Genomic DNA, 26,708 nt, shown 5'->3' with positions numbered 1-26,708 from the left:
GTCTAAGGGCAGTCAGTACAATAAATGTTTAAGATCCATGGCTTTATAACACTAGCTCTTAAGATAAACGGATGATGATTTTGTCTATTAAAATCTCTTCTAATGGGGTTTTACTTAATTTCTTTAACATGCATGCAAGTTACTTTGAGAATGCTTGTGCATTCGGATAAAACATTGCTATATTTACTTAGAGACAATATATTTCTCTCATTTCTGTTGAGTAGGTTCAGGACTTGAGTAAACTGGGCCCAGCTCCACCTCCTCCCTGTAAGCCCCAGCCTCCTCCTTACGGCACCCACACCAGAGCCCACCCACTTTCATCAATCAATTCTGGCTCCACTGGCTCACTGGACCGGCGTAAAGATATGCCACTGTGTCCTGTTCCAACCCACTCAAACAACCCCCCTAACCCCAGTGCTCAACCTCCACCTGTCTGGCCACGAGGTGGCTCCTCCACTGGCTCCTCTTCACAGCAGATCCAGCAGCGCATCTCAGTCCCTCCCAGTCCAACCTTCCAGCCCAGCTCTCCTCTTTTCCCCCCAGGAGACAGGCCGGATCCCCCTCTGGCTGTGGCAGTGCGGCCCTTTATTCCAGACAGGGGTTCCAGACCACAGTCGCCTAGGAAAGGCCCACCTACTATGAACTCAAGTTCCATTTATCACATGTACCTACAGCAGGGGGTGCCCAAGAATTACCCTCTTGGCAAGTCTGCCGTCAAAGCAGGTAGGAAACAAATTTATTTTACCTAGATATTTTAGAGAATTTGGCATTTTTGGCCTGAAGGTTTATGTATGCACTGATTTGTTCATATGTGTATGTAACATGTTCTTAACCTTTGTCTACAGTTTATGGAAAGCCAGTACTGCCCTCCAGCTCTACTCCCACCTCTCCCCTGCCTTTCCCAGGCTCGGGGTCTTTCCCTATGCTACCAGGCCCTGTAGCTGATATGGTAGATGGTGATCTGGAAATTGAAGGCCAGACAGCTGGTTTCCCAGAATCCCCTGCACCCAGCGTGGACCACATTCCTCGTCCCCTCAGTCCCACCAAGCTTACACCCATGGTTCACTCCCCTATGCGTTTCCAGAGTGATGCTGAGCTTGAGGCCCTGCGCAGGAAACTGGCCAACGCGCCACGACCACTCAAGAAGCGCAGCTCCATCACAGAACCTGAAGGACCCAGTGGGCCGAACATCCAGAAGCTCCTCTACCAGCGCTTTAACACTCTGGCTGGTGGAATCGAAGGAGGCATTGGAGGAGTGGGAGGAGGCACTGGAGTCACTCCCTTCTACCAGCCTACAGCATCAGCAGTGGGAGAAGCACTGGCTGATGCAGATAATGGGAATGCATCTTCTGAAACACCAGCTTTGACTGTTGTGAGCTCAGAGGAAGTGCCCTCGCAAGACTCGCCCCAAGGTGATGCCAATGATAACCAGCCAATACAGCCAGAGAGTGAAACAGCAGTCTCAACAGCCCTGGAACCGTCAGAAGATAACAACAATAACATCCCTGCAGAGCCCGTGGCCACTCTACCTAACCCTGTTCCTGAAGCCAGCTCACCACAGGAGGCAGGAAGCTCACCAGCCGCCCAAGCTACGGTGGGCTTAAAAAACACATACTCATGCATTCCTAGTTGTAAGCAGGCATAAAATTGGTTATTTACAAGGTGGGGTGACTAGCATGCAACATGGTACTATTCACTGGACTAGTAGGGTAGGAAGTCTGATTGCCCTCAGCAAGGTTAATGACCAAAGAGTTACATGTTAGTCGTGTAGAATCATGCATACCAGTCTTTATTTTTTTCTAATCAAAAATAAACTCTTAGCAGTTGTTTCTGTTACATGTAATTTCCTCGACACACCCAGCTATGCCAAGTATTAGCAGCACCTACGCTTAACATTGGTTGGTCCAGCAGCAGTCTTTAGTTGCATCTTCATAAGTACAGGACCCAGGTGACTGCACAGTAGATTCTCTGACTTTTTCAGTTTGTGTATAGTGTTGATATTTGTCTATTTAAAATCTCTTTAGGAGAAGCGCACTAATCTAAAGAAACCTGACTCGGAGAGGACAGGCCATGGTTTCAGGGTGAAGTTCAATCCGTTGGCCCTGCTGCTGGATGCCTCACTCGAGGGCGAGTTTGACCTTGTGCAGCGGATCATCTATGAGGTACATTTTTATATGGCAGTGGAGTACTTGTCTTACTAGCAGATTTGGTACATCAATTCTTTGTTTCATTCTAATATTAAAATTACGATGGGTTGTTGACAGGTGGAGAACCCCAGCACCCCAAACGATGAGGGCATCACACCCTTACACAACGCAGTGTGTGCTGGACACCACCATATTGTCAAGTTCCTCCTTGACTTTGGAGTTAATGTCAATGCAGCAGACAGCGATGGCTGGTGAGTTCACTTCAGAATGTTTTCAATCCAAGCACATATCTGAGCAGATAACATAATAAGCATATGTTGACATGCCTAGGATTGGAATTTATCACCTTTTGTACACTAGAACAGAAATGAACCGAGATATGACCGTCCTGTACGTAGCCATGCTTAAATGAATCACTCCCTCAGACAGGATATATCTTCTAATATCATTTGAGGATGTTTTTTTTTTGGGAAGAGTTAATGTGTGTGTGTGTATTCACCAGGACACCCCTGCACTGTGCCGCCTCCTGCAACAGTGTTCACCTCTGCAAGCTGCTGGTGGAGTCTGGCGCTGCTATCTTCGCCACCACCATCAGTGATGTGGAAACAGCAGCAGATAAGTGTGAAGAGATGGAGGAGGGTTATATTCAGTGCTCACAATTCCTCTATGGTAAATGCTTTCATAATATTTCTAATATATTAGCAAACTAGTTTTCTTTCATGTCAGTGATGTAAATGTAGTGTGATGACAATTTTCATGCTTTTGCCACTAGGTGGTGAAGGCATTATGTTTTCAGGTTGTCTGTCCATCTTGTTAGTTCATCTGTAGAATGTTAGTGGGATATGTGGAAATATTACTGTAACCGAAATAGGAACTGATTAGATTTTGGAATTCATGTCTCGGGTCAAAGCCTCAGCAAGTTCAAATGCTGGGCAGGTTTTACTTCAGTAGCTTCTTTCCTGTTTGAAGAATATTTTCAGGGTATTTGAGACATAAAAAATGAATGTTGACCGAGTAGGCTTGACAATTGACATTAAATTCTACAAAATCAGTATTAATATTTTTTCTCTATGTTGGAGACAGTTAAACATCTGTCAGGCATCGGGACAGTGATCTGGCATGTACATTGGTAAATCTGAAATTAACAACTGTATAATGCAAGGTTATACATTCAAGTGGGATGCTTAAACATGTAATGCAAATGCAGCCAGTAAATTTTGTTTTATTGTCCATACAATAAAATTATTTGAGTGGCATTGCCATCTGACATACAATTTGGCTTTTGGGGTAAAATCTTGTTTTTTGGCAGTTTTGGGCACATTGGAAAGCAGTTTACTGAGAATGTAGAGAAGCTGCTTGTTATTAAGCGGTGGTTATGCTAGATTTATGCCCCGCTGTTTTGTTACAGGTCTTACAAAAAGATCTATCTTGTTGACCGACATAGGGTTTGTGGTCAAATTCAGTTTTCTCTCTGTTAGGATTTTATCAATAGTAGCAATGGCATCTCTTCAGATAAGATCTGTTTAGAATATTCAGCTATTTTTTGAGTTTCTAAGACATTTACTAGTTCTAACTGATCAAGGACAAGGTGTTATTGTACAGCTTTCTCTAATCTGTCATTTCTCTGTGTGCAGGTGTGCAGGAGAAGCTGGGTGTGATGAATAAAGGAGTTGTGTACACTTTGTGGGACTATGAGGCCCAAAATGCAGACGAGCTGTCATTCCAGGAGGGAGATGCCATCACCATCCTGCGCAGGAAAGATGATACGGAGACAGAGTGGTGGTGGGCCAAACTTAATGACAAGGAGGGCTACGTACCTCGTAACCTGCTCGGGGTATAGTATATCATCATTCATCATTTTGTATTAAGTTGACTTTTAAAATGTACTCAAATGTGTACCCTCATTTCTTTTAATAATCCATAAAAATTTAATAACCTACTCTCTCTGGTAAATCTTTAGCTGTAGTTCTTTGAATATGGAAATGATGTATTAGAAATATCTAATGCATTTATTTACTATAGAATTAGCTGCATGTTTAAAGCATTATCTGTATGTGTCTCTGCAGTTATACCCCAGAATAAAACCACGTCAGAGATCCTTGGCATAGCTGACTGCACCTTTCCCATCTGACTGACTGGACTGATGTCTGGGGGTCTAGGACCTCCATTATTCACTCCCACTCTTTGCTGATGCAGTTCCTGCAGGGTTAACGCTGCTAAACCATGCCTTCTCATTTGAGGGCACAATAGAGACACACACACACATACAAGTTAAACAAGAAGCCTCAGGTCCTAAGGTCTGCCCCATTACTCCAATATCTTATCATCTCCTCATTTCCCTCTACCCTTCAAGAACTGGATTCTACCCTGTCTCATAGTTGCTACACATTTCTCCACCTCTATCAAGGCACTACTTACTTGGGTTCATAGCTTTTGTTTTATAACATTGTTTTAGCTTGTGTTTCTGTCTGGAGCTTTTTAATGCTATTATTTTATTGACAGTATGCTGGCACAGCGCTCGGTCAGAGCACGGCTGCTTTCGCTTCCTACCAAGCTTTCATTCAACGAAGGAATCTTTACACTGAAGATAGAACTCTTCAGGGTTAAGGGTTGTGTGTGGATTTACACTACATTTGTATGAGTTAGGAACAAAAGAATGCTGTCTGAGTGAATGAATTTCAGAGTGTATAAAAATGAGCAGTGAAAGTGAAATATACGATGAGGCGTGTGAGAACGGAAACGGTTACATGGCTTATATGAAAAGAGAGCAAATGCTTTAAAATGATGTATAGTAACTGGGCCAACTTATTGCAAAATATCTGAATCATATAGTATGTACATTTAAGCAACGGGTGTTTGCACGTGTCAGATACAGTGTTACCTGTATGAATGAGTTGCCTCTCTACTGTGAGTGACGAGAGCGTGAAATAAGTATGCATGGATGGGCTACTGAGAGATTTCTATCATGCACAGCACATCAGAATTGTTTTAAAGATGATCTATGGAGATAGAATAGCATATAAACATGCGAATGGAATGATAGTGTGCGAGTGCAAGAAACCAAAATGGTGTTGCAGTACCATTAACAGTACCAGGCAGTACAAAATCAACATTGTTTTACAACAATGATTTTAGTAGGATAAAGTTTTACCCAAAGGCACTAAGATGGTTTGAAGCCTTTGAATCATCTTAGGTTTGTTCCACTAGCAGATCAAAAAGGTCTGAACCGAATGCATTACATTGTTTTACACTGAATTATTATTTTATTATTTTTTTTAATCATGGAATTACATTGTGCCACACTCCATTTACTCCATTCCTCTTGAAAGTTTTGTGAGTTGCCCTGCCTCTGAAGCAGAAATGAGCTTTAAACGTAGAGTTCACCTGTAAATACTGTGACGAAGCTCTAAAATGATTTGTGCTATGTTCAGTACTTGCCTGTGCAGACCTCTGTATGCCATACAGATACAAACACTCGCACCTTCTGTTCTCTACATGTGCACAAATAAACATTAAACAAATCCCAAGACATGGTGGAGTTTTCTTTTTAACACTCTTACCGAGACGAGCAAAAAAACCCAGTAGCAAGGAGACTGCAGAGTATGATGATGCGCTCAGGGGACTCGAGGCTGTTATGCTGAGACACATCTATTCGCATCAGGCTACTACTGAGTATCATTTCGAGTCTGACTCAGCAATATTTCAGCTTGTATGTAATGCATCAGATGATTGCAGATCTGACATTTTGACACTTTGGGCCTTTTTGTTTTTTGTATATTAAATGTGGTTTAAAAATGCTGTATAAAGCATTGGAATGAAGAGAGTTTAAAGCAACCATTAAGCCGTAATTTGAAGCCATTATACTGTATGTCTTTAAGAGGATGGAATTATCCTAGCACTGGATTCGTTAAAAGAATAAAACATGGAAGTTCTAAGAGCGTCCACAAGAGGGCAATAGAGCATTAACACTGGAAAACAAGAACCTAAATAAATAAATAAATAAATAAAATCACTTGTGATGACGTGCTAGTATATTTTAATGGGTTTTAGTGAGTGCTTAACATAAACATAAAAAGCTAAACCACTGCTACAAGATAAAGCTTAAAGTCATTACATTTTTAGTACTGTTTTCATTGAGTTGCTTTGACAGGAAACATCCTTCTGGACATTAGTTTGGCCATTGACTTGTGTTGCTTGATTTTATTGTGGACAGACAACAGAAATCCCATTTCTGGGACAATGTTACATTTAAATGTAGGTGTAACCTGGTTAGTAGCATATGGTATGGTTTAGTTTATCAGGGAATGAATTACATTCGGTCATGATCTTGTCTAGAGTGTAAATGGCATGAAATACGAAGGAATGTTTAGGAAGGAGAAGTGTGTTTAGCAGTATTCATTACAAATGGCAAAATAAGAGGACCGCAGGTTTTACAGCACTGCTACACAACTGTAATGTTTTTGAATGGCCATGCTTGGCTCAGTGGATTCATCTGGAGGGAAAACTGCACTTTTATAGTACCCAGGTTTTACTGTCATACAGGCAAGAGACACCACAACCAATTCCATGGGCCAAAGAGACTTTATTTCAGGTGTTAAAGAGCCATCCTCAAGACGCTGGAGGTACAAAATCCTTCGGACTGATGGAAGACTCGTCTAACTTTAGTGCCACTAACATGGGCAGAGAGAGCTCCTTGATGTGATTAACATTACTGGTTTGGAGGAAAGGAGAGCTGCTGGAGGCAGGAGGAGGAGTCATTTTGGGATTATGGTTGGGTCATATAGCAGTGTTCACTTCTGCTCAGGCATCAGGTCATCAATTGACTGGCCGGATTCAAGACACTTCTCCATTTCGACGAGAAGCTTGACACCATCTACAACCATCTGTACCAGCTCTACCTCAGAGAAGCCCAGCCGGTCAGCATTGGAGATGTCAAAGACGCCACCCACTGCAGCAGTATCTACTCCACCTAGACAGGGGAACATGGTAGGTATGTTTTAGTTACTGCATGGGATAAGTCTTTATGATTAACACAGTGGAGGAAGTCCCTAGCAATTTACAGTTAGTCCATTCATCATCAAGTGCTACACAAGAGACTACAATTAACAGTCAAGAGTATCACTTTGCCCGCCTAGCTGCAGGTTGTATTTGTATCTCGTACCTGTTCCACGTTTCTGAAGCCTCAGCTTCTTGAGAATCTCGCCAAACTTCTCGTGTTTGCTCAGGTTTGGAAGCTTAACATGGACACCACCACGCAGCCCTGTCCCCAGGTTAGATGGGCAGGTAAGAATGTAGCCCAGGTGCTCATTCCACATGAACTCATGGCCCTTCTCTTTGAAGAGAGACTCAATCTACAAGGCAAATTAAACACCACGTTTTACAATTTACAAAAAAGATATACATTGCATCTCCAACTTTGTTTATCTTTACTCGCACCAACCTTTGTGAGCCCTGTGCAGAAACGATTGAAGACTTCCTTCATGTTGCCACCCTTCTGCATGGAGATGACACGGAGGTGGTCTTCCTCATTCACCCAGACAAGGAAGGTCTTATCATCATTGTGCCTTACAACATAAACAGGGCAAGGGAAGTAAAACAATGACCAATGTGTTTAGAAGTGAGAATATCCTTAATTCATCCAGTCATTCAAAAATTATTTGAATGAATTGCTACAATTACATGAAAGACCAATTTTTGCAAATGTCTACAAAATTCTGTGATGTAATTTTAGTTTACTGCCAGGGAAACCCCAAAAGCTCACTTACCAGATCCCCCTGCCATCAGGCCAATCACGAGCCATACCAGAGGCCAACAGCAGTGGGGACACTGGCTTATCAAACAGGAAGTGATCATCGATCAGCTGTTGCTGCTCCTCCTCTGTCATGTTCTTCAGCGCATAATATTTTCCTTTAAATTCACCTTCGAGACTACCTAAACCTGTTTAGTGAAGAAACACAGAGCTACCTTGGGTATTGTCCCACACGTTATATGGTCTGTTTCATATATAATAGACCACAAATGGCTCAATCTGGAAATTGATGATCTAGAAACTGTACACAGACCTTCAACAGAAAGATTTTCAATGGCACGCCTTTCACCACGGCTGCAGTGTGGGGGCAGGCTGAAGCCACGAATGCTCCTTCCAGTTCTTACTCTGGAGCTCAAGACATAGTTGGGATCAAGGTCGTCTCCACCCTATGGCACAATAAATAAATGCTTTTGCAGTCCAGTGGCAAAACCAATGAAATGCAGGACACACACTCAAATTGCACATACCTGAAGGTTGTCTGGGTTCAGGTCTGTCTTGTGCTTGTCTGTGGGCTTGTAGCCTCCATGACGGTCTTCGATGACTGGGTCCAGAAGATCTTTAAACACCTCATACGTTTCCTCATCACCAGCAACGCAACCCACAGTCATGATGAATGGATGGCCTAGAAGGTAGGGGGAGGGATTGATATAAAACATAGCAAGTCTATTTTGACAGGTCAAGGCAGACCATTTGGTTGTGAAAGCTACAGCAAGATCGGTCATCTCATGGATGATGGGTCCAGTCGAGCATAAAGTGTCTGCATAAATAGCAACGACTGTGGAAAACCCATAACCACTACCATTTCTGTGTACAGCCATAGAGTTTCTGGTTAAGTATCATTGTTTTTAGTTTGCGCTATGCAGCAGACACTGTTGCAGTGGAGACATTAGGGTGGAAAAAAAAACCTCACTGGAATCCAGTGATTTGAATGGACTGTACCTGGCCACAGATTTGTTTATACCTACACATGGCCACATTTTTGAGCTAGAGAATACTATCCAGGAAAGTCAAAATAGAGCTTTCATACAAGGTCAAACAGGTTATTTCTGCTGACACTGACATAATCACTGGAACTCTGTTTACATCTCACCTTAAACAGGTGATCAGTGTTGGTTTCAGGCACGTTGAGACCTGAGATTGCGCACAAACGTGGACCATCTTTCTGTTCATTTACTAGAACTGGAAAATGAAACACACAAAGAATCTGACCTTCAAAAAGCAGACGGATCTTACCTGGATTATCAACCCCGGTTTGGATGACGTCGTCCAGTGTGAAGCCGCTGGGGGTTTCCTTGTCCCGCAGGTTTGCGTACATCTCCGGGGTAAGCACCTTGGCCATGTGGTTATTGTGCTGGCTGAGGTCGGGGTACTCCTGCTCGGCCGTGTAGTTCATCTTCATCTTGTTGTGGGTGTTTCCGAAAGGCATGGCTGCTCAGAGCTGAGGAAAGAGCCAGTCGTTAGACGCGTCCGAGACCGAATGGTGTGCCAGAGCATCCAAGGACGAAGCCTCCCTCCCCCTTCAGCCGCATTAATTCTGACGTAACGGTATTAAAGCGCCCGTTTCCCGCAGCGGTGCAGGAATTCAGCCTCAAACTCACACAAACTGCACACGGGCTTGCAATACCTCCTTTAAGAGCGTAGTAGTTTGCGCGTTAAGTAGCTACCATGCAAATGTGATGGCATCTCCACAAACCACCCAGCTGCTGAGAATCATTAATCATATAAACTGCATGCAAAAACACGGATGGATGTAAATAAAGAAACGCACGCTTCCTGCACGCAAAATGCGTAATTGCGCAGTGTCCTAAAAACGCTGGAGACCTTGAAGCTCCTGTAGAAGAACCGCAAGGTCGTCGCTGCTGTTCTTTAGTACAGAAAAATCTATGAGTCTATATCAGTATTTATGTCCTTCAATAACAAAAGAACAATCACCGGAAATTATTTGTCAATAGAGTCGCCATTCAATTTATGGAATTTTTCCAACTGAAAAGCAAACGCATGTATTATTTACTTATATATTTTATTTATACCAGATACAGTAAAAAAAAAAAAAAAAAAAATACTGAAGCAGCCCGAATGTTTCACAATCTTTCACAACAAATTAATATTAATAGAAAATATTCCCCATAATTTTCATCGTCATGTAATAATGAAACTGATGCATTCACAACGTAGTGAGATGCACTAATACAGCAAAAAAAACACCAATCCTACCTTTTAGGCTATTTTCTTTGGGGGGGAATGAAAATAAGTCTTCCTTTAGTCCAAAACAAACACAGCGACGCTGATTATGTTCTCCAGAAATAAGCTGCTTTGCCAGGTTTTATACGGCGCCGGAGCTGCGCTCTGATTGGATGCTATTTGAGTCCATTCACTCTATTGGAGCTCGAGCGCCAGCATCCAGCGACGGCCCGTGTGGATCACGTGACCTTTTTTTTCTTTTCTGGACAACTCACCCTGGAGATGACTGGCAGGTGGAATTTGGTGGAATGAGGCAGTTCTTCAGCCCCTTCAGGGGGGCAACAGTGAGTAGCTCCAAATGAAGAAGTGAGAAGAGATAGTCCATGAAAGTTAAATCTTATCTTCTCTACTGAAGACAAGAAGGACAGATTTCCCTTCTGCATTTGCCTCTATATCAACCTTCATGTTTATACTATATTGTTGTATCCAAATGGTTTGGGCACAAGTGAAAACAAAACCTCTGCTGCAATATAAAATATATATTTTTCTCTGTAAAATAATAATAACATAGTGTGCAAAATGTTTGGACAGCCTTCTCTACTAAATCATGGCTCAGCAACACCCCATTGGCATATCACAAGTCTTTCTATTTTTATTTAATGCCTTTTTCACACACTCCTGCTCGCCGAATGCTTCCAGTCCTGCAATATATTTGTCTACGAACAGATTTACTACTCAGGCATTGATTCCTGTGCTACTGGCTGCCATGTAACCCCAAATCATAATGCATCCACCTCCATGATTAATAGTTGGCAAGGTATCATCAAATATTCATGAAGTGCTCCTCTTTTTTTTTCTTCAACCATTTCCGTTATTAATAGCACTTGTTTTCAAAATGTCTGTGGGTTATCTAGAGCTTGTTTTGCATGATTCGACAATGGCATTTGTGACAATGTCACAGTTAAGGTGATGTTTCCTTCCGATGATTCTTCCATGCAGACTAAGTTTGTGCAACGGATATCAGACAGTAAAACAGTGTACCACTATCCCTGACACCTTCCGGCAGTCATTTGGGGATTTTGATGAGCATATGGCCAGTGTTGTTCTTCCAGATCTTGCCTTGTCTTATACAGTTCCCCTTAATTGCTAATGCTTAACATTTCCCGCAGTGGAAATTGTGAACTGGAAACATTGTGATATCTTTTCTATAGCTGTCTTCTGCTTTGTAAGCATCTTTAGTCAGCTGCCTAGATTCAGGTAAGTTTTAACAAGCATCTGACTATCTATCTATCTATCTATCTATCTATCTATCTATCTATCTATCTATCTATCTATCTATCTATCTATCTATCTATCTATCTATCTATCCATCCATCCATCCATCCATCCATCCATCCATCCATCCATCCATCCATCCATCCATCCATCCAAGCAATTTCTTATCAATTTTATTTCCTAACTCAGCTGCCCAAAGTCAAAATATCTTTTTTTTTCATTAGCTTTTATACTTGCAACACTAGCAGAAATGTATCCCAGCAGATATTCTTCTTTGTTAATAAGATAACTGATAACATTTTCCTGATCCCAAGCAGAAATGAAAGATTTATCCTTTCAATTATACATCAGTCATGATCTGGTTCTAAATCAGTCAGCAGGTGAAGTGCCTAACAAAAGCATCATGATCCTTTGTATGTTCATCAACTCTGTAACTCTACCTCTAGACAAATCACACCCTTCAATAATTTAACCAGCTCTGATCTAAGCTTCATTAAATGTAATTTAGACTGTATGTAGACAAATTTAAATCACTTGCCACTTCACAGAAAGTGACAGTTCATACATAATATAAAGCAAACATCGGTGGCAGAGCTGAGGAGAATTGTTGCCAGGAGTATTTGTGCATGATATCCCCATGGGCTTCTTCTGTACTCTGTAGCTTCATCCCTCCTCCCAAAGCTGCCCATGGGTGGATTGGTACTGTAATACTCTATATTACCCCTAGTGTTAATGTGTGTGTGCATGTGGCTCTGTGATGGACTGTGTTCCTGCCTGCCAAAAGGATAAAGTGTTTACCGAAGGTGAATAAATAAATTAAGCAAACCTGGCACATCTAAATAACAGATCTTTTCCCAATATTTTGGTAAAACCATGATTTAACTGTTCATACCAAAGCTAACTTTGCTCTCGAGCTCAGTCCATCTTTAACAAAAGGTTGCTTTAGTCCCCTTTAGAGTGTCCTTGAGCAGGAATCATCGGCGGAATGGTGGAAACAATGATTCCTGGTCTGAGGAAGGCACAGACCCATTTAGTGAAGTGGAAACAAAAGATTTATCATTTTTTGAAGTGGACACAATGACAGCAGGCAGCAGAATTGCGTTCGTCTGAGTCCGTCTCCGACAGTCATGGTCCTCCTTGTAGACTTTGATGGACTGTAGGTGTCGTGACAGTGAGCCTGTAGGTATGTAGCAAGGTTTTTGACTACCACTGAAAAGAGCTCCTGTATTTTCTTTTACATAACGAGTTCACGAGTATAAATACAGGTTACACCAAATTTCTTGCTCTCTTCATGCCTCATACATGCTTTAGTACAGCAGTTCTCTGACTCAGCAGTGTTGCTGCACACCCTCATTATTAGACAGCTGAAAAGAGCTTTAAAACCCCCAGGGACACAGTGCTGTTTTATATAACGCTGTGTAGCTTCTTACCAAGCTAAATATTATTTAAAAAAAAGATCAACTGCAGTATCACAGGATCTGTGTATATGTGCTTGTGTTAGAATTTTATTATCGAAAGCCAACCTTCTCCCTCAGACTATTCAGAAAGTGTACTGTGAGGGTGCTGAGTAGTGAGGGCAGCAGTAAAAAAAACCCCAGCCTTTAAATGTATTTATTTTATCCTGGATTCTTGCACTCTAGTATAATACTAATGAAACACGATTTCAGAAGAGTCCTCCAGAAACGTCCCTCGGGCTCTTAACTCTGTAGAAAAAAATAAATCAGAAAAAGTACATCTGTTCTCTAAAGCCATTAGCGGAAGGCTTGAATGCTTATGTAGGCAGCCATCTTGTCCATCAAGCCCTGCTAGCAAAGCAAGAACTGTGAGTGTGACACAGTGAGAGTCTGTGGTCAGTGCTTAATCTGCATTGCTTTTGAGCAGCCTGTATCTTTATTTCTCACACATCTATAGTCATTTCACAGAGGCGATGTTAAATGATCCTGACTGTAGTCATGAAAATTTAAAGGGGAATGTTAAGAACTGAAAATGATTTAGATTACTTTCTTGCAAAATGCACCATCCTAGACATCTACTATTGCTCAGACTTAAATCTAGTGAGAATAACATCAGCACAAGTTGTTTAGCTTGCTTAAAAGTACATTGCTTGAGGTTATAGAGACTGCTTTGTGATATATTTGTGCTATGGTTTTTCACTAACACTGTACTAGGTTGAGTATTTCAGGTTACTTGTGAGCTTTGTCTTTAGCACCGTGATTCATGTATGCAAACAGAATGGATGAGCAGCTTCGGAGACGTGGGTTTGAATTCCACCACCGGCAATGGGACGTTTGATTAAAGAGCCTAAAGAACTGCCTCAGCAGCAGTTTGTGTGATTATAAACTTCCATGCTTTCACTGGTGCGTCCAAGACTCATAACCATCATCTGCACTGCTTAGTTGTAAATAAAAGCATCTGCCTAATGAATAAATCAGTACATGAACCCATATTTTAGTAATAATAATAATAATGTATAGTTAGTGGCAGTTGACAAAGCTGCCATGAACAGTAACATACTGTATAATTTAGCATACAAGTTTATTTTCATTTATCTGGTAGAGGATGATGTCCTAGAGATGTATAATGTAAGCTCAAACGGAGTACCTGAATCTATATGCATTGATATTCCTTCCTTCCTTTCTACCTTCCTCCCATCCTTCCTTCCTTCCTTCCTTCCTTCCTTCCTTCCTTCTCCATTTCCTTATTCATTTTCCATAACCAGTAATCTTGGTCAGGGTGACGGTGGGTTTTGTTCTTATCCCAGGAATACTAGGCGTGAGGCAGGAATATATGCTGACTGGGATACTCCTTCATTCCAAGGCACCACACATTTCCATTTGGGGCAGTTTAATGTATCTGATGCACCTATTGACACTTAGATGGGAGAAAATCGAAGAACTCAGAGATAACCCATGCAGGAGAATATGAATGTAATCCAACCAGGAAACCACGAGGCAGCGAGACTACCCACGACTCTGAACCCAAATCTCTTAAGTTGGTTATACAAGATGATAGACATGTATGTCATGTATCATGCAATAAATTTCTGTTCCTCTGTGTGAACAGGTGTGTTTGGCAGGACTTTATCACACCAGCTGTCATCACACAGTGCCCCCTGATCTCTTAATGATTATCACACCATTCCCCATGGCAACCACACAGACCTTCAGTATTCAGTAATGTGACAATGATGGGTTGCTTACTGATGATTGGGTGAAGGTGAAGAGCTCACTGAAGTGAATAAGGGCAGTTGCAGCTGACACGTCTATTAGATAACTATGAAAAAGTCTTGCCAAATATGGCAATGCTATTTCTTTTATTTTTGCTTTCACTTCTTCATTTCTTGATGTTGCAACTCGATATACTGTCAAACACGTATTTTTTTTCATATGCACAATACTAGTCATGATTGCATTTCATGTTATAACTGAACTTCATTTACATTAATGGTTGATTACATTTCTGCAGGCGCTTATTACAATTCAACCCTTGCCATAATCAGGATATTTGGTGTAGAGATTATGTAGAGGCATGAACAACAAAGATGCTGAACATGTGTGTGAATTTATAGAGAGGCTTATCGATGCGGGCAGATGACACTGAAGGTCACATCTGCAGCAGTCCACTTTGCTTTGCATTTTTGTCCTCATTTCTGTCTGACAAAAGCTCTGCCAGGTTGATTAAAGGTCTTTATCCAACTGACCTTCTCTTTAATACCTATATTTCATAGCTACACTCTTTAAGTTAGCAACCATCCTTCTAGCTCTACACAGTCAAACAGCACACCCTGCATTTGAGCCAATTAGAGCAGTGTTTTGCAGAAAGTGGGTGGAGCTTAGTGTCTTGGTTAGCTTGAAAGCATTGTGTCAGCAGCCTGGAGGATGAAACTGTATCAGAACACAGTATTAAAGAATGAATGGTTTCTTTGAGAGATTGTTGTACTGTAGAAGAGCACCAACAAAATCAATTACTACAAAGAATAATTTAACACCTAAGGGGTGAATCAGTCTAGAAGGATCCCAGGGAAGTACAGTATATTGAAATGGCATTAAAAGGTAATGTCATTGTACTGAACAGTCTCAGACTAATAAACGGCCTTCATACTGTGTCTGACCGGTTCGACCCAGTACACACTGGCTGCTTTGGCTACTATTCCTGGACAGTGTAATTGGTAGGGCAGGCAACAGTAGATGGCCTTTAATTTTTAACCAGCCAGATGAATTCAGGTCAGTGGCGCCTTTAATAAGAACTCAATTATCTTGAATAATAAATCCTACCTCATTTCACTCCAGCTAAGAGGACTCGGTAGCCTTACAGGACAACAGTGTGTCCAGTTTAGTGTAATCAGCTCGGCTTTCTTGCACCTTAAGTGTTTTAGTAGACAAATGTTATTAAATTATTAGTTTTTGCCACCCACCTGCTGCCACTTATCCTGCTATAGTGCAATTAGTAGATTAGGAATCCCCCTTAAGAAATCTTCACTGGGACTGAAGAGCTTTATAGTGGGCTTCAAACAGCTTGGAATAGATCTACAGTGGTTTCAGGTTCCCACATATTGCTTCATGAGTTTTACATCACACAATTATTGTTCATTCTTTCAGTACAGTGCTGTACAGAATTGCAATTCAATTTATTTACCTTCTCAGTATTTCTCACTGAAATAAAGAGATCCATTCATAATTAGCACAAATAACTAGTGTTGTTTTTTGTTTTTCTGTAATTACAATGCAATCACTAACTCCAACTGACCTGCTGAGTTCTGAAATCTGATTGGTCAGAAGATTGATGTTGATTGATGACGTTTCTTTAACATTACAGTTCTGACATGAGTGACCTGCTGCAAAGCAAAGCAACATGCTAATATTATGTTTATATTTTTCTATGTGTTAGTATTTTATTGTTTCTGATAGTAAGAACTGTTTCACCAGGGCAAACACTCCAAATAACCTAGGACTAGGACTCTTGAGAGGGAAAGAAACTAGAAAACATGGAGGAAACCCATGCAGATGTGGGGAGAACGTAAGGAAACTCCATACAGTCAATAACCAGAGCTCATGTTTTTAAATTCCCACATTGTTGTGTTCTGATTTTGATATATTCACTAATTGTGATTCACTAATTCACTAAACTGTTGTTGTATTGATCCCCAAACTATTCTGCTAGTCAGAAATAGAAATGTAAAGGTGGATGCATAGTTAATACTGAGTAAGCACAAGGCTGAACTGCAGATGTTCTAGAGGGTATGGCTGACTCACAGTGTTACATAAACCTCTCATACACCTTCTCTCTCTCTCTCTCGCTGTCTCACACAAACAAAATTCTATGTATCAGGGTGGGATGGATGGTGCAGGAGTGAGGATGTTCTGAAGTATTGTAACTTCAAGACTTTACACTATTCTCGAGTGCCCAATGTGATGAAAAATAAAAAGGAATTGAGATTTCTTTGGATAAGTCAAGTTGCTGCTATGAATTTGCCACCAACTTTACACTTTCATACCCCTGTGTCACATCCGTGTTTGCTTTCACTAAGCATTACATGACTAACTATGACTCGGGTGAATATTGTTCAACCTGCTACAATGATAATAACTTTACATGCCTTGCTATTTTATTGTTATCACCCTTTCTGTCACCATTAGGCTTTTAAAGGTATTCAATTCTGCATAAAGATGCTGTAAGGAACCTCATGTTCCAGGTTCAAGTTTCAGCTCATTGCAGGAGCTGTATGCATGTCGCTTAGTGTCTGCAGATTTGCTGACTCAAGACACTCCTTGTCTCTCCTCTTCTTTCTCACCCCCACTTTCAGATGCTGGATCTGCAGTGTGGCTGTTCCCTTCTGTCATCTTCCTTTGTCTGTCTTCCTGAAAGCCTGTACATTTATTAAACATGGTTTGTATATAGTCAATATTTCTGTTGTGATACAACAAAAAAACAGCTAAATAGCTTGAATCTCTGTTTACATTTGTACGCCTCCAAAAAATTCAATATTCAGCAATGCTTTGTGGTCTGTGTATTTTTTTTATTTTTTTGGAAATCAGATAAAGTGTCCTGCTGGTGAAAATGATTCTCCCCATAGAGCTCCTACTTCAGACACAAAGGCCTAATCTCTCTGTCTCTGTCACCTTCATCTCTCTCCCACCCACTTCCTTTTGTGGCTGGATGGTCCTTTGGAAGCTCTGGAGCTATTTTCTGTCATGTGTGTCTCTTCCATTCGGCAGTGCTGTAATTGAGTCCTGTTCTTGGGGCTGAAAATGGAACTCCAGCCTACAGACTATATATTTGTACACTTGGGCCTGTCTCCTGTGTAGTTTTTCTGCCATTCTCTTTCCTCCGGCTTCTCTCCTCCTACTCCATTCACAGATGCCCTATTTGCATATGAACGCCAGAGCGCCTGTGTTAATGAAACATTGGTGCTGTTGTTGCTATGAGAACAAAAGAAGACATGATGTCATGCTTTTTCTTCCTCCCTCTACTTCTGGATTTCTAGCTGTGCTTATAGCATTAGCAACTAAGGTCACTGCCTTTATGGGTTTAAAAAATGGTTGCAAAGCACAGAGAGAACTTTAATATGATGACCAACGATCTATTTAACCTGAAGATCCACATATGGCTCACTCAAACAGCAGCTGACAGTCAGGTGGGAATAAGTGGAGCTCTTTGTCATACAGATAAGAGCACTTTTGTTTGCTGTTGCCCATTACAGACGTTTTATCCACAGAAAACACAAAGCTATGGTTGTAGTAAAAATGTAATAATAAATTACTTTCAGTCAATGTTTGTGCTAAAAGGATAAATATCCAGTTATGAAATATAAATACATGATATTACAGATCATTAGATATCCATATGTTCATATAGGGGGGTTATATGGAACTCCTTATGACTCACAACAACAATATTAATAATTTTTGGTACCACCATTTTAGCATTGTAGAAATCACACTATTAAGTACATTAATAATATGTACAATTTACAATCATTAATAAACTATCCCTATATCTATGATATACAGAAATGAAAAACAAGACCCAGGAATAAGTTTTTAATCTGGATGACATGACAGGAGGCTGAATCCAGCCACCATATTTCTTCACTTCACTTAATAATGAGCTCACAGACACCCTGCAATTGCTTTATATCATTCTGATTGACATGGGAGAGCACTGCCAGTTTTACACACTTGGATTGCTGGCCATTACTGGCTGTGACATTGATGAGTCAAACCCACATACAGCTCCTAGATATAGGGCTATGAGATAAGATAAGCCTGAGTTGTAGATTTCTAAGTGAAAACTTTAACGGTTCCTCAGAGATTGACAGATCCTCTAGAACCCTTAACAATGTGAGATTCGGCATTTTTTTGCAAAGATTGCAGAGCAAAAGTCTGGACGTTGTTCTAATTAAGGTGAGTCAAGTGCTGGAGATCGGCTTGTATTCCTGCAGGAGATCGGCGTGATATGTCAGAGCTAAACTGTTTAGGGCTTTAGTTGTCATAAATGGGAATTTTTATGTGTGCATTAACACTCCTAATTTAATAATGCTTCTCTAATTTAATAATGCTGGTAAATACTATATTACCACTGAAATCATTGGTCATAATGCTGATACATTATTTGTGAATCTAGTTTAAAAGAGCTTTTTCTATTATTGATGTAAACGACTTTGCAAATAGGACACGTTTTGTATTATTATAAGGGATCAGAAGCTCATATTTCTTCCTTATTCAGTGTAATATTAGAACACAACACTGGTTTATTCTGTGTCAGATGATCAGACACTTCATACATTATTGCAGAAGAGCTGTGGTGTATATGAGCAGTAGGTCCTATGCTGGCTTTATATAATTTCATTTCACTGCAAGATATAATTTACATGATCACAGGTTGGTGCTGCAATTTTCTGCAGTCTCTGGCCATGACCATTACCTCTCAGAGCTTTTTAAATCCGGAATACTGCACTGTCAGGCTGCCTCTCACCCTCCCAGTACACCCCTGTGAGGATCATTACTGTCCTGCCTTCAGTTTTCTCTGGTGGATAATGGGATATTTTGGGCTCTTGTAATGTGTTTTCTGAAAACTGTGAAATATATCCTTGTATGGAAATAATGACAAACATTGAATATTAAATTTTGTTGCCATGCCAGGCAACAAAATTGTTTTAGGTTTTGTTCCCTGTAACCAAGCAGTTTCTGCCCTTTGTGTGTTCAACCTGCTTGAGGACTAATGGAAACCCACATTCATTTATTTGATTTGAAATGCAGCACCAACACAAAAGCTAACACAGGGATTCCCAAACATCCCCCCACTCCACATATGGGGTTGCTGGATTCACATATAGGTCATGGGTCAACTCTTTTCTCTTTTGTTTTAATACTTATATCGCTGTAACTATGAAGACAGATTTTTGAAACGTTACTGCGAGTCTTATTAAAACCAGCCGCATTTAAACAAAGAGAGTATTTGCTATTTTAGTCTTTTTAGCTATCCTGACACACTGTGCTAGTGTAGGAGTTCAGCAATAAAAAATAAACAGATTGCTCTCTCTTCAGCTCCATCTACTAGTTCCTCGACAACATTGTGACTCTGACTCAGTGGAAAACCAGAAATCTAAAGAAAACGAACACAAAAAATTCATAGAAATATTTAGTGAAGGTGGATTCACAAGAATGACACTTAGAAACCAAAGACGTGAAATACTGCAAATGTTCATTTGGGGTTATTTGCTCCCCAAAAATTGTGGCAACCCCTGAGCTAGACACTTGAGATATTTTCTATGGAAACCCAAGGCACATGAAACAGGCATGCCTCAGAGTGAGGACCTTTGTATCTAATTGATAAAGCTGAAATCTGTCTAAAAGCCTTTGAGAATGTGCTAGATGTTGTGTTGAAGCTTTATGTCTGCTCAGTACTCATGGTTATGACCCAGATAGATAATGAGTTATGGCCTAGTGCCAGCCCATAATTACCACTTTCATCTGACCCACATAAAACTGTGGCAATGAACTCAAGAGTCTGGCTACCAGCACAGGCAGGATATATCCCAAAACATGCCAGACACTTTCTTTATTTTATTTAAAATTGAGATCCTGCAAGATATGTGTGCACATGGGATATGGATCTGGTCATTTCTGTTCGCTATTTTGTACAAACGTTAAATGTGACTGCTTACAGTCGGGCTGCTTTTGGCTCACAATACACTTGTTATTGCCATTACTGGCCCTTATGTGTCTAACTCACATTTGGCTGAGCATCGTCTGCTATCTGGCAAAGCTGCTGATGGTCTCACATATTTTGTTTTCTCACACAGGAGACAGACAAACACTACCTTTGGTTCAAATCTTCAGCTAATTATCAAGGCCTTGAGCTGTCTCAAATGTGCTAGAGCATGAAAAAGTTTCTCCCTAGAGTTTTCCCTTGGTCCTGATTAGCCATTTTGTGCTTCAACTCACAAAACCTGCCTCCGCCCACTCATTATCACCTGGATCTCTTTCTTGCCTTGGAGACGTTAAGGATTTTATAAACCCACCCTTACCCTTATCACACATACTGTATACTGATCAGTCATAAGGAACAAAAGTCCCTGTTATCACTTGCACTACAGCAGCTATAGATTATATCCCCACACCAACCTGTATATTTTTGTTAGTAAGACAAAAAAAATCAGCTTGTTATTTGTCTGAGAAATCTTGAAGACTCTTGGAAAGACTTACAGAAAATCTACTGAAACACCTGAGAATTCTTGCATAAATGTTATGTCTCCTTAGAAAACGTAATGAATTATTTTAGGTTTTAGACTATGTTGAGTTGATGTTCTGCCATAAATAGGATAAAACAGAATAATTGCATTAAAATAAACAGCTGACTAGCTGATTTATTCCATTATAGAAAATTAATAAAGACATTCTGACCATTCTTTGGCTAAGATGCGTTGTGGTATATAGGTCACTGTTGCTAAAGAAAGGATAGAAAAGCTAAATTGGTTTAGCCTGTCATGTGCATTATCTTTGTGTCTGTGTCTCAGGTTGCTGGGTTTTCTTTGGAAACCATTGTGTGAAATGGCTGTACAATATAACATAATGCTGTGGCATTCATCTCCAGCATGGCCATGGTAGCCAACTGCGTCTGGAGGGCTTTCAGCGGCTTTCTGTTGGTCGTTCTTTGCAAGCATCTCATCAGAAGTGTCTCTTATCTGCCACCTGTGCCTACCACAAAATGATGGCGAAGTACCGAGCACTTCAAAGACCCATTGATGAGGAGCAAACACAAAAGCTTATGTCCTATTGCTTTCCTGTATATTTATGAAGATATGAAGTACCTCTCTGGGGTCTGCTGGCAAATATGTGCAGCAGTCGCATGCTTTTGGTAGTGCTTGTATCACCTCAGGATCCTGTAGGGACGGAAAGAGAGAAGCAGTGGAGGAAGCTGTCATATTGTATTGATCAGTAATGGCAAGGGAAAAGATATATGCTCCCTTGCAGGCTCACGCCTCCTGTTCCCATTTTAGATTCAGTCATGTCATCGCATAGCCTTAGCGTTATGCTGGTTATTTCACAGTGCCTTATCCTTCATTGCTGTGTCATGCTTTACTCTGGACTGGATTGTTTCATAGAAATGTGCTATAGGATACAGATACTCCTGATACTTTGTGAACAGATTACAAACTGCAGTAGGGTGTGGCCTCATACTGTTTCATAAATGATTTAGCCACTCCTGACTGCCTGCTGCATGTGACTGGAGGTTTGATTCTGCACTCAACAGTGGCAACAGCCATCTTTACTTACTTACACAAATACTGTACATCCGCACCACGCACTCCTCACTCCTTCAGTCGCAAATTTGAGAAAGATTGTGTGTGTGTACCAGTCACTGAAAAACGAGGAGCCACTGCAGTCATGCTGCAGTGCTGCAGTCTCCTACAATGCACCTTTGCACAGCTTATAGGGAGCATGCTCAGTACTCTCACTTTAAAATCACCTTCCTCCTGTGTCCTCTGTCCCTGTCTGGCCAGCTGTTCTGACCAATTTATGCACACACACACACACACACACACACAAACACACACACACACACACACACACACACACACACACACATGCACACACACACACAGACTGGCCTGTACTGCTAGTGTTTAATAGACTGATGCAATGGGAGTGTTAAGTAATGGCTACAAAACTACAGTGTATAGCCAAATAATAACACTGGCCTTGTATCAATATAGTGTCTGGGTATCAAATAAAATGTCATGATAATGAACAGTTGTGTTAGATTTGTGTTTGAGTGCTGAGAGTGTTACCAAATAACAAGAAGTCAAGGCTTTAGAGAGTATAGTGAAGAGTAATACAGCGCAAAGTGTAAACCTCCAAACATCAGTGAGCATCCTTTTGGGAATCAGAGTGAAAGGGATTCAGAGTGCAGGGTTGTTTTTGTCCTTTCTACACTTCATCTTACCTGTCTGGTCACTGTGGTGTACTCCAGGACTTTAGCACAACCTTCACCCCTCTAAAGGCATTAAAATTTAACAGCACCCTTAAAGACATGGGATGCGGTACAACTCCCTCATCATAGCCTCTTTCTCTTTCCTGTGATTCTCTATTCAATGGCATTCATTTCACTTCTATCTTTCTTTTCTGTTATGGTGTCAGCATTGAGTTCTGGGATTTTTCAAGGCAATGGTGTAGTACAGCTTGTGTGACAGCAAGTGGAATATAGCACACTCTGTACAACTGTACATCACCTGTGAAGGATGAAACTGCAGGATCTCTTTATATCATTTTGGAGAATAAAAATCTTCATACAACTAGGCAATACCAATATCTGTCTCTGGGAGCTGGTGCTATATATAATCTGACTATAAATCCCATGGTGTGCTGCAGGGAGCTGTGTGAGCCTGTAGCAGTGGTGTCTAAGCCGCAATGCCAGCTTCATTTATTTATGAGGCCCAGTCGAGCTCAGAGAGAGAGAGAGAGAGAGAGAGAGAGAAAGAGTAGAGAAATTTCTGTAGTCAGTAGAGCTCCGCACACACAGAGCAGAGGTCATACATAGAAATGCTACAAAAACAGGGACATCATCACTGATTTCCTGATTAATACCGTGAAAACTATGATTAGTCTAGTAATGTGTGGATGACATGGACATTATCTATCCTTTTAATGTCAGAAATTGATAATTGATTATTAATAGAGTCTGTGTCCTATTATAGCTTGTCAAGATGTTTCTCTAGTACTCAGAATTCTGTGTCTGGTGGAGGACATTTTCCTCCACACTTTTTCGTCCCGCTGATTTTCTGTCTCCTGGTTGATTGGGTTGTTTGCCCAAGGGCTGTGCCATGGCCCGCTCTCTTCTCAGCCTTGTTGCCAGGCGACCTGCTGCCTGTGGCCATGCCTGCATTGAAAAAGCTGTCAGACTTCCTTTGCAATGGCTGCCTTGTTACTATGGCAACAAGCTCAGCACCTCCGTCACTGCCATTAAGATTTTCATAGTTTTAGAAAGCACCGGAAACCAAATCTCACACTGCTTCTGCACCTTTGGGCTATAGACTGAGCTTGTTTATGTTCTGTGTCCTGGAACAGAATGTATACTCATTCCTGTGCCACAGATATTCTCATTATTAGATTAGATCCACCCTTTTCCCAGCAGTGATAGCAAACAAACAGAACAGTAATACCAAAGAAGGCCTAATAAAATGTCATTCTGAGGCCAACATGTTGTGACAGCCAGCAAGAGGACTGATGAAATATCACCATCTTCTCTCCTGATGTCCGGCTCTTTTATTGACTGCCCTGCATCAGTCACCGGAGCAGGCGTTTCTTTCAAACTCTTTACTGGAACACATGATTAAAGACTGCACAGCAAATCTACTTGGTCTGAAATGACAGAAAATAAACAACATCTGATGATAAATGGACAGACTGGACATGCTGCCAGAACAAAAACAATGCTGTAGCAATAAAGAAAAAGGACTGAACAGTGCTGTTGTCAATAGATTAGGGGAGTTCCCATGCTCCCTTTTTAAGGTTGCAGATTGTAGGTTGTAGGCTTATAGATGTATTGCTTATTAGCTGACTGTACACCAATCAGGCATAACATTATGAGCAGTGAGAGGTGAAGTGAATAACACTGATTATCTCCTCATCATGGCACCTGTTAGTGGGTGGGATATATTAGGCAGCAAGTGAACATTTTGTCCTCAAAGTTGATGTGTTAGAAGCAGGAAAAATGGGCAAGCGTAAGGATTTGAGCGAGTTTGACAAGGGCCAAATTGTGATGGCTAGACGCTTGGATCAGAACATCTCCAAAACTGCAGCTCTTGTGAGGTGTTCCTGGTCTGCAGTTGACAGTATCTATCAAAAGTGGTCCAAGGAAGGAACAGTGGTGAACCGGCGACAGGGTCATAGGTGGCCAAGGCTCATTGATGCACATGGAGAGCGAAGGCTGGCCCGTGTGATCCGATCCAACAGACGAGCTACTGTTACTCAAATTGCTGAAGAAGTTAAAGCTGGTTCTGATAGAAAGGTGTAAGAATACACAGTGCATGACGGGTCAGGGCTGTTTTGGCAGCAAAAGGGTGGACCAACATAATATTAGGCAGGTGGTCATAATGTAATGCCTGATCGGTGTAAGTATTCTGTTTATGTAGTGCATCTGTAACTACCATCTACCTAAATCTAAGTATATTATTGCTTTTTTTTTAAAAACATCTTTGAGTATATGTTGGTCTGGTGCACCTAAGCTGCTTGTCCCTTCATCCTCATACAGAGCCAGGCCATCCCTAAGCCCAGCCAGGGAGACTAATTAATCTGTCTGTGCTGTGATACGATTGCAAGTCCGTAAGTCTGTAGCGTATATATCTGTCTTATCTGTGACTTTTGAGACCTTTCACACAGTTACTGCTACCGTCTACACTGACCTTTTCTCCTATCACTTCCCTGTCTGAGACAGACTGACTTCCTGTTTCAGAAGGATTCACAGCAGGCTATGTGTGGGCTGAATGTCTTCATCAAGTGAGCTGTGGAGTTATCCTGGCTGTTAAAGAATATTGGTTATTCATACTGATAATAATATCAAGCTGTTCTGTAGGAAGTGCTCTACATCAGGGGCTCTCAAGCATTTTTGCAGCCAGGGATGCCTTTTAGTGTAAAATGCATCCCATGAAACTCCTCTATGCAGATTTAATTTTGTGAATGTTATTTAAATGTGTACAACGGTATTGTCTCTTTAGTGCAGTGGAGCTATTCCTGACAAAAATTAGGCCTGGGTTGATATTTTTCGACTTCTTGTTTCTGAGATATTGATGTTGGGATTAAACTTGTTCTATTTAAATAAGCCGTAATTAGACCAAAGAATAAATGAGCTCAGTAATAAATATAGTACCTTATAATGGTTTGTGAAGACTTGCTTTGCTTAAGAAACATTGCTTTATATAATAGATCATTAGAAAGCTGGCTTTACTAATTAATAGTCTCCCAGATTATTCCCGGCACACGAATTGTACAAATGAAATGAAACTGCTAATTAAACACGACATACACACACACACACACACACAGAGAAAAAGTCTGGCTTGACCTTGGTAGTGAACGAGTAAAGTGGATTAAGGTTTCTGAACAAAAGCAAGAAAGAGTTTAGCACTTGCTTGGGCAGATGACTTCACTGCTCCCTTTCACCTTGAACATGTCTGCTTAAATAAATCCTTTCTGCTGTTCAGAGTCATGCCAAAACACACTACAGTAAAATCATGATACTTTACTCAGTATATACTGGGTCTGTACTACTGCAACAACAACTACTACTACTGCTGCTGCTGCTACTACTACTGCTGCTAATAATAATAATGCTAATAATCATCATCATCATCATCATCATCATTTTTAACATTTCATGAACAGATATGACATACAGGTCCAAAAATATTTGGCCATTTACAAAGTTATTGTTATTTCATTTATTGTTATGTCTATTATATGTAGTATATTGAAGGTAAAATTAAATAATAAATATGAGCTCAGTGGACCAAAAGTAATTGAACAAACATAATCATACATTAAATTGTCAATTTTAACACAGCAAATGCTTTGCAGTCAGTGCCTGCCTGATGTCTAGAACCCACAGACACAGACATCCCCAAACACTGTGTATCTTCCCTGGTGATGCAATGCCAGGATTTTACTGCAGCTTTCTGTTTCTGCAGTCTTCAGTTTCTGCTTGTTCTTGGGACATTTTGTCTTTAGCTACTCATATGCATGCTCAGTTAGATTCAGCTCAGGTCAGGTGATGGATTTGGCCGAACACTTTCACTT

The 26,708-nt window shown here is 40.9% G+C and overlaps 2 protein-coding genes across 6 annotated transcripts in view; one reads left to right on the top strand and one right to left on the bottom strand.

Moving 5' to 3' along the window:
• Nucleotides 1–5,693, top strand: part of ppp1r13bb (protein phosphatase 1, regulatory subunit 13Bb) — a 38,487-nt gene extending 32,794 nt beyond the window's left edge. For 4 of the 5 annotated variants that reach the window (XM_058378930.1, XM_058378929.1, XM_058378932.1 and 1 more), the window contains 7 exons: nt 225–723; nt 846–1,594; nt 2,025–2,162; nt 2,265–2,398; nt 2,650–2,816; nt 3,782–3,981; nt 4,214–5,693. In XM_058378930.1, coding sequence (XP_058234913.1) covers nt 225–723; nt 846–1,594; nt 2,025–2,162; nt 2,265–2,398; nt 2,650–2,816; nt 3,782–3,981; nt 4,214–4,255 — 1,929 coding nt within the window. In that variant the 3' untranslated portion in view covers nt 4,256–5,693. The remainder of the gene's footprint in view (nt 1–224; nt 724–845; nt 1,595–2,024; nt 2,163–2,264; nt 2,399–2,649; nt 2,817–3,781; nt 3,982–4,213) is intronic. The other variant, XM_058378931.1, reaches the window with a different exon arrangement.
• A 1,016-nt stretch (nt 5,694–6,709) lies between these two features.
• ckbb (creatine kinase, brain b) lies at nt 6,710–10,327 on the bottom strand. Its single transcript, XM_058378934.1, has 8 exons — nt 10,171–10,327; nt 9,190–9,394; nt 8,424–8,578; nt 8,210–8,342; nt 7,913–8,084; nt 7,588–7,711; nt 7,309–7,498; nt 6,710–7,116 (listed from the first exon to the last, which is right to left on the bottom strand). Exons 2-8 carry the CDS (start codon nt 9,380–9,382, stop codon nt 6,938–6,940), a joined length of 1,146 nt encoding a protein of 381 aa, XP_058234917.1. The 5' UTR covers nt 9,383–9,394; nt 10,171–10,327; the 3' UTR covers nt 6,710–6,937.
• Nucleotides 10,328–26,708: the final 16,381 nt, after the last annotated feature.

The sequence above is a fragment of the Hemibagrus wyckioides genome, linkage group LG25, assembly GCF_019097595.1.
Source record: "Hemibagrus wyckioides isolate EC202008001 linkage group LG25, SWU_Hwy_1.0, whole genome shotgun sequence".
NCBI lineage: Eukaryota > Metazoa > Chordata > Actinopteri > Siluriformes > Bagridae > Hemibagrus > Hemibagrus wyckioides.
Note: the sequence above shows the minus strand (reverse complement) of the source record. Positions and strands in the feature narration are given on the sequence as shown.

Excerpts from the sequence above, each read along its gene's own strand:
- ckbb (XM_058378934.1), bottom strand. The coding sequence starts at position 9,382 with ATGCCTTTCGGAAACACCCACAACAAGATGAAGATGAACTACACGGCC. Across the intron at positions 8,579-9,189 it reads AACCGGGGTTGATAATCCAG|GCCATCCATTCATCATGACT; the intron begins GTAAGATCCGTC and ends CCTACCTTCTAG. Across the intron at positions 7,117-7,308 it reads GCTTCAGAAACGTGGAACAG|GTGGAGTAGATACTGCTGCA; the intron begins GTACGAGATACA and ends TCCCCTGTCTAG.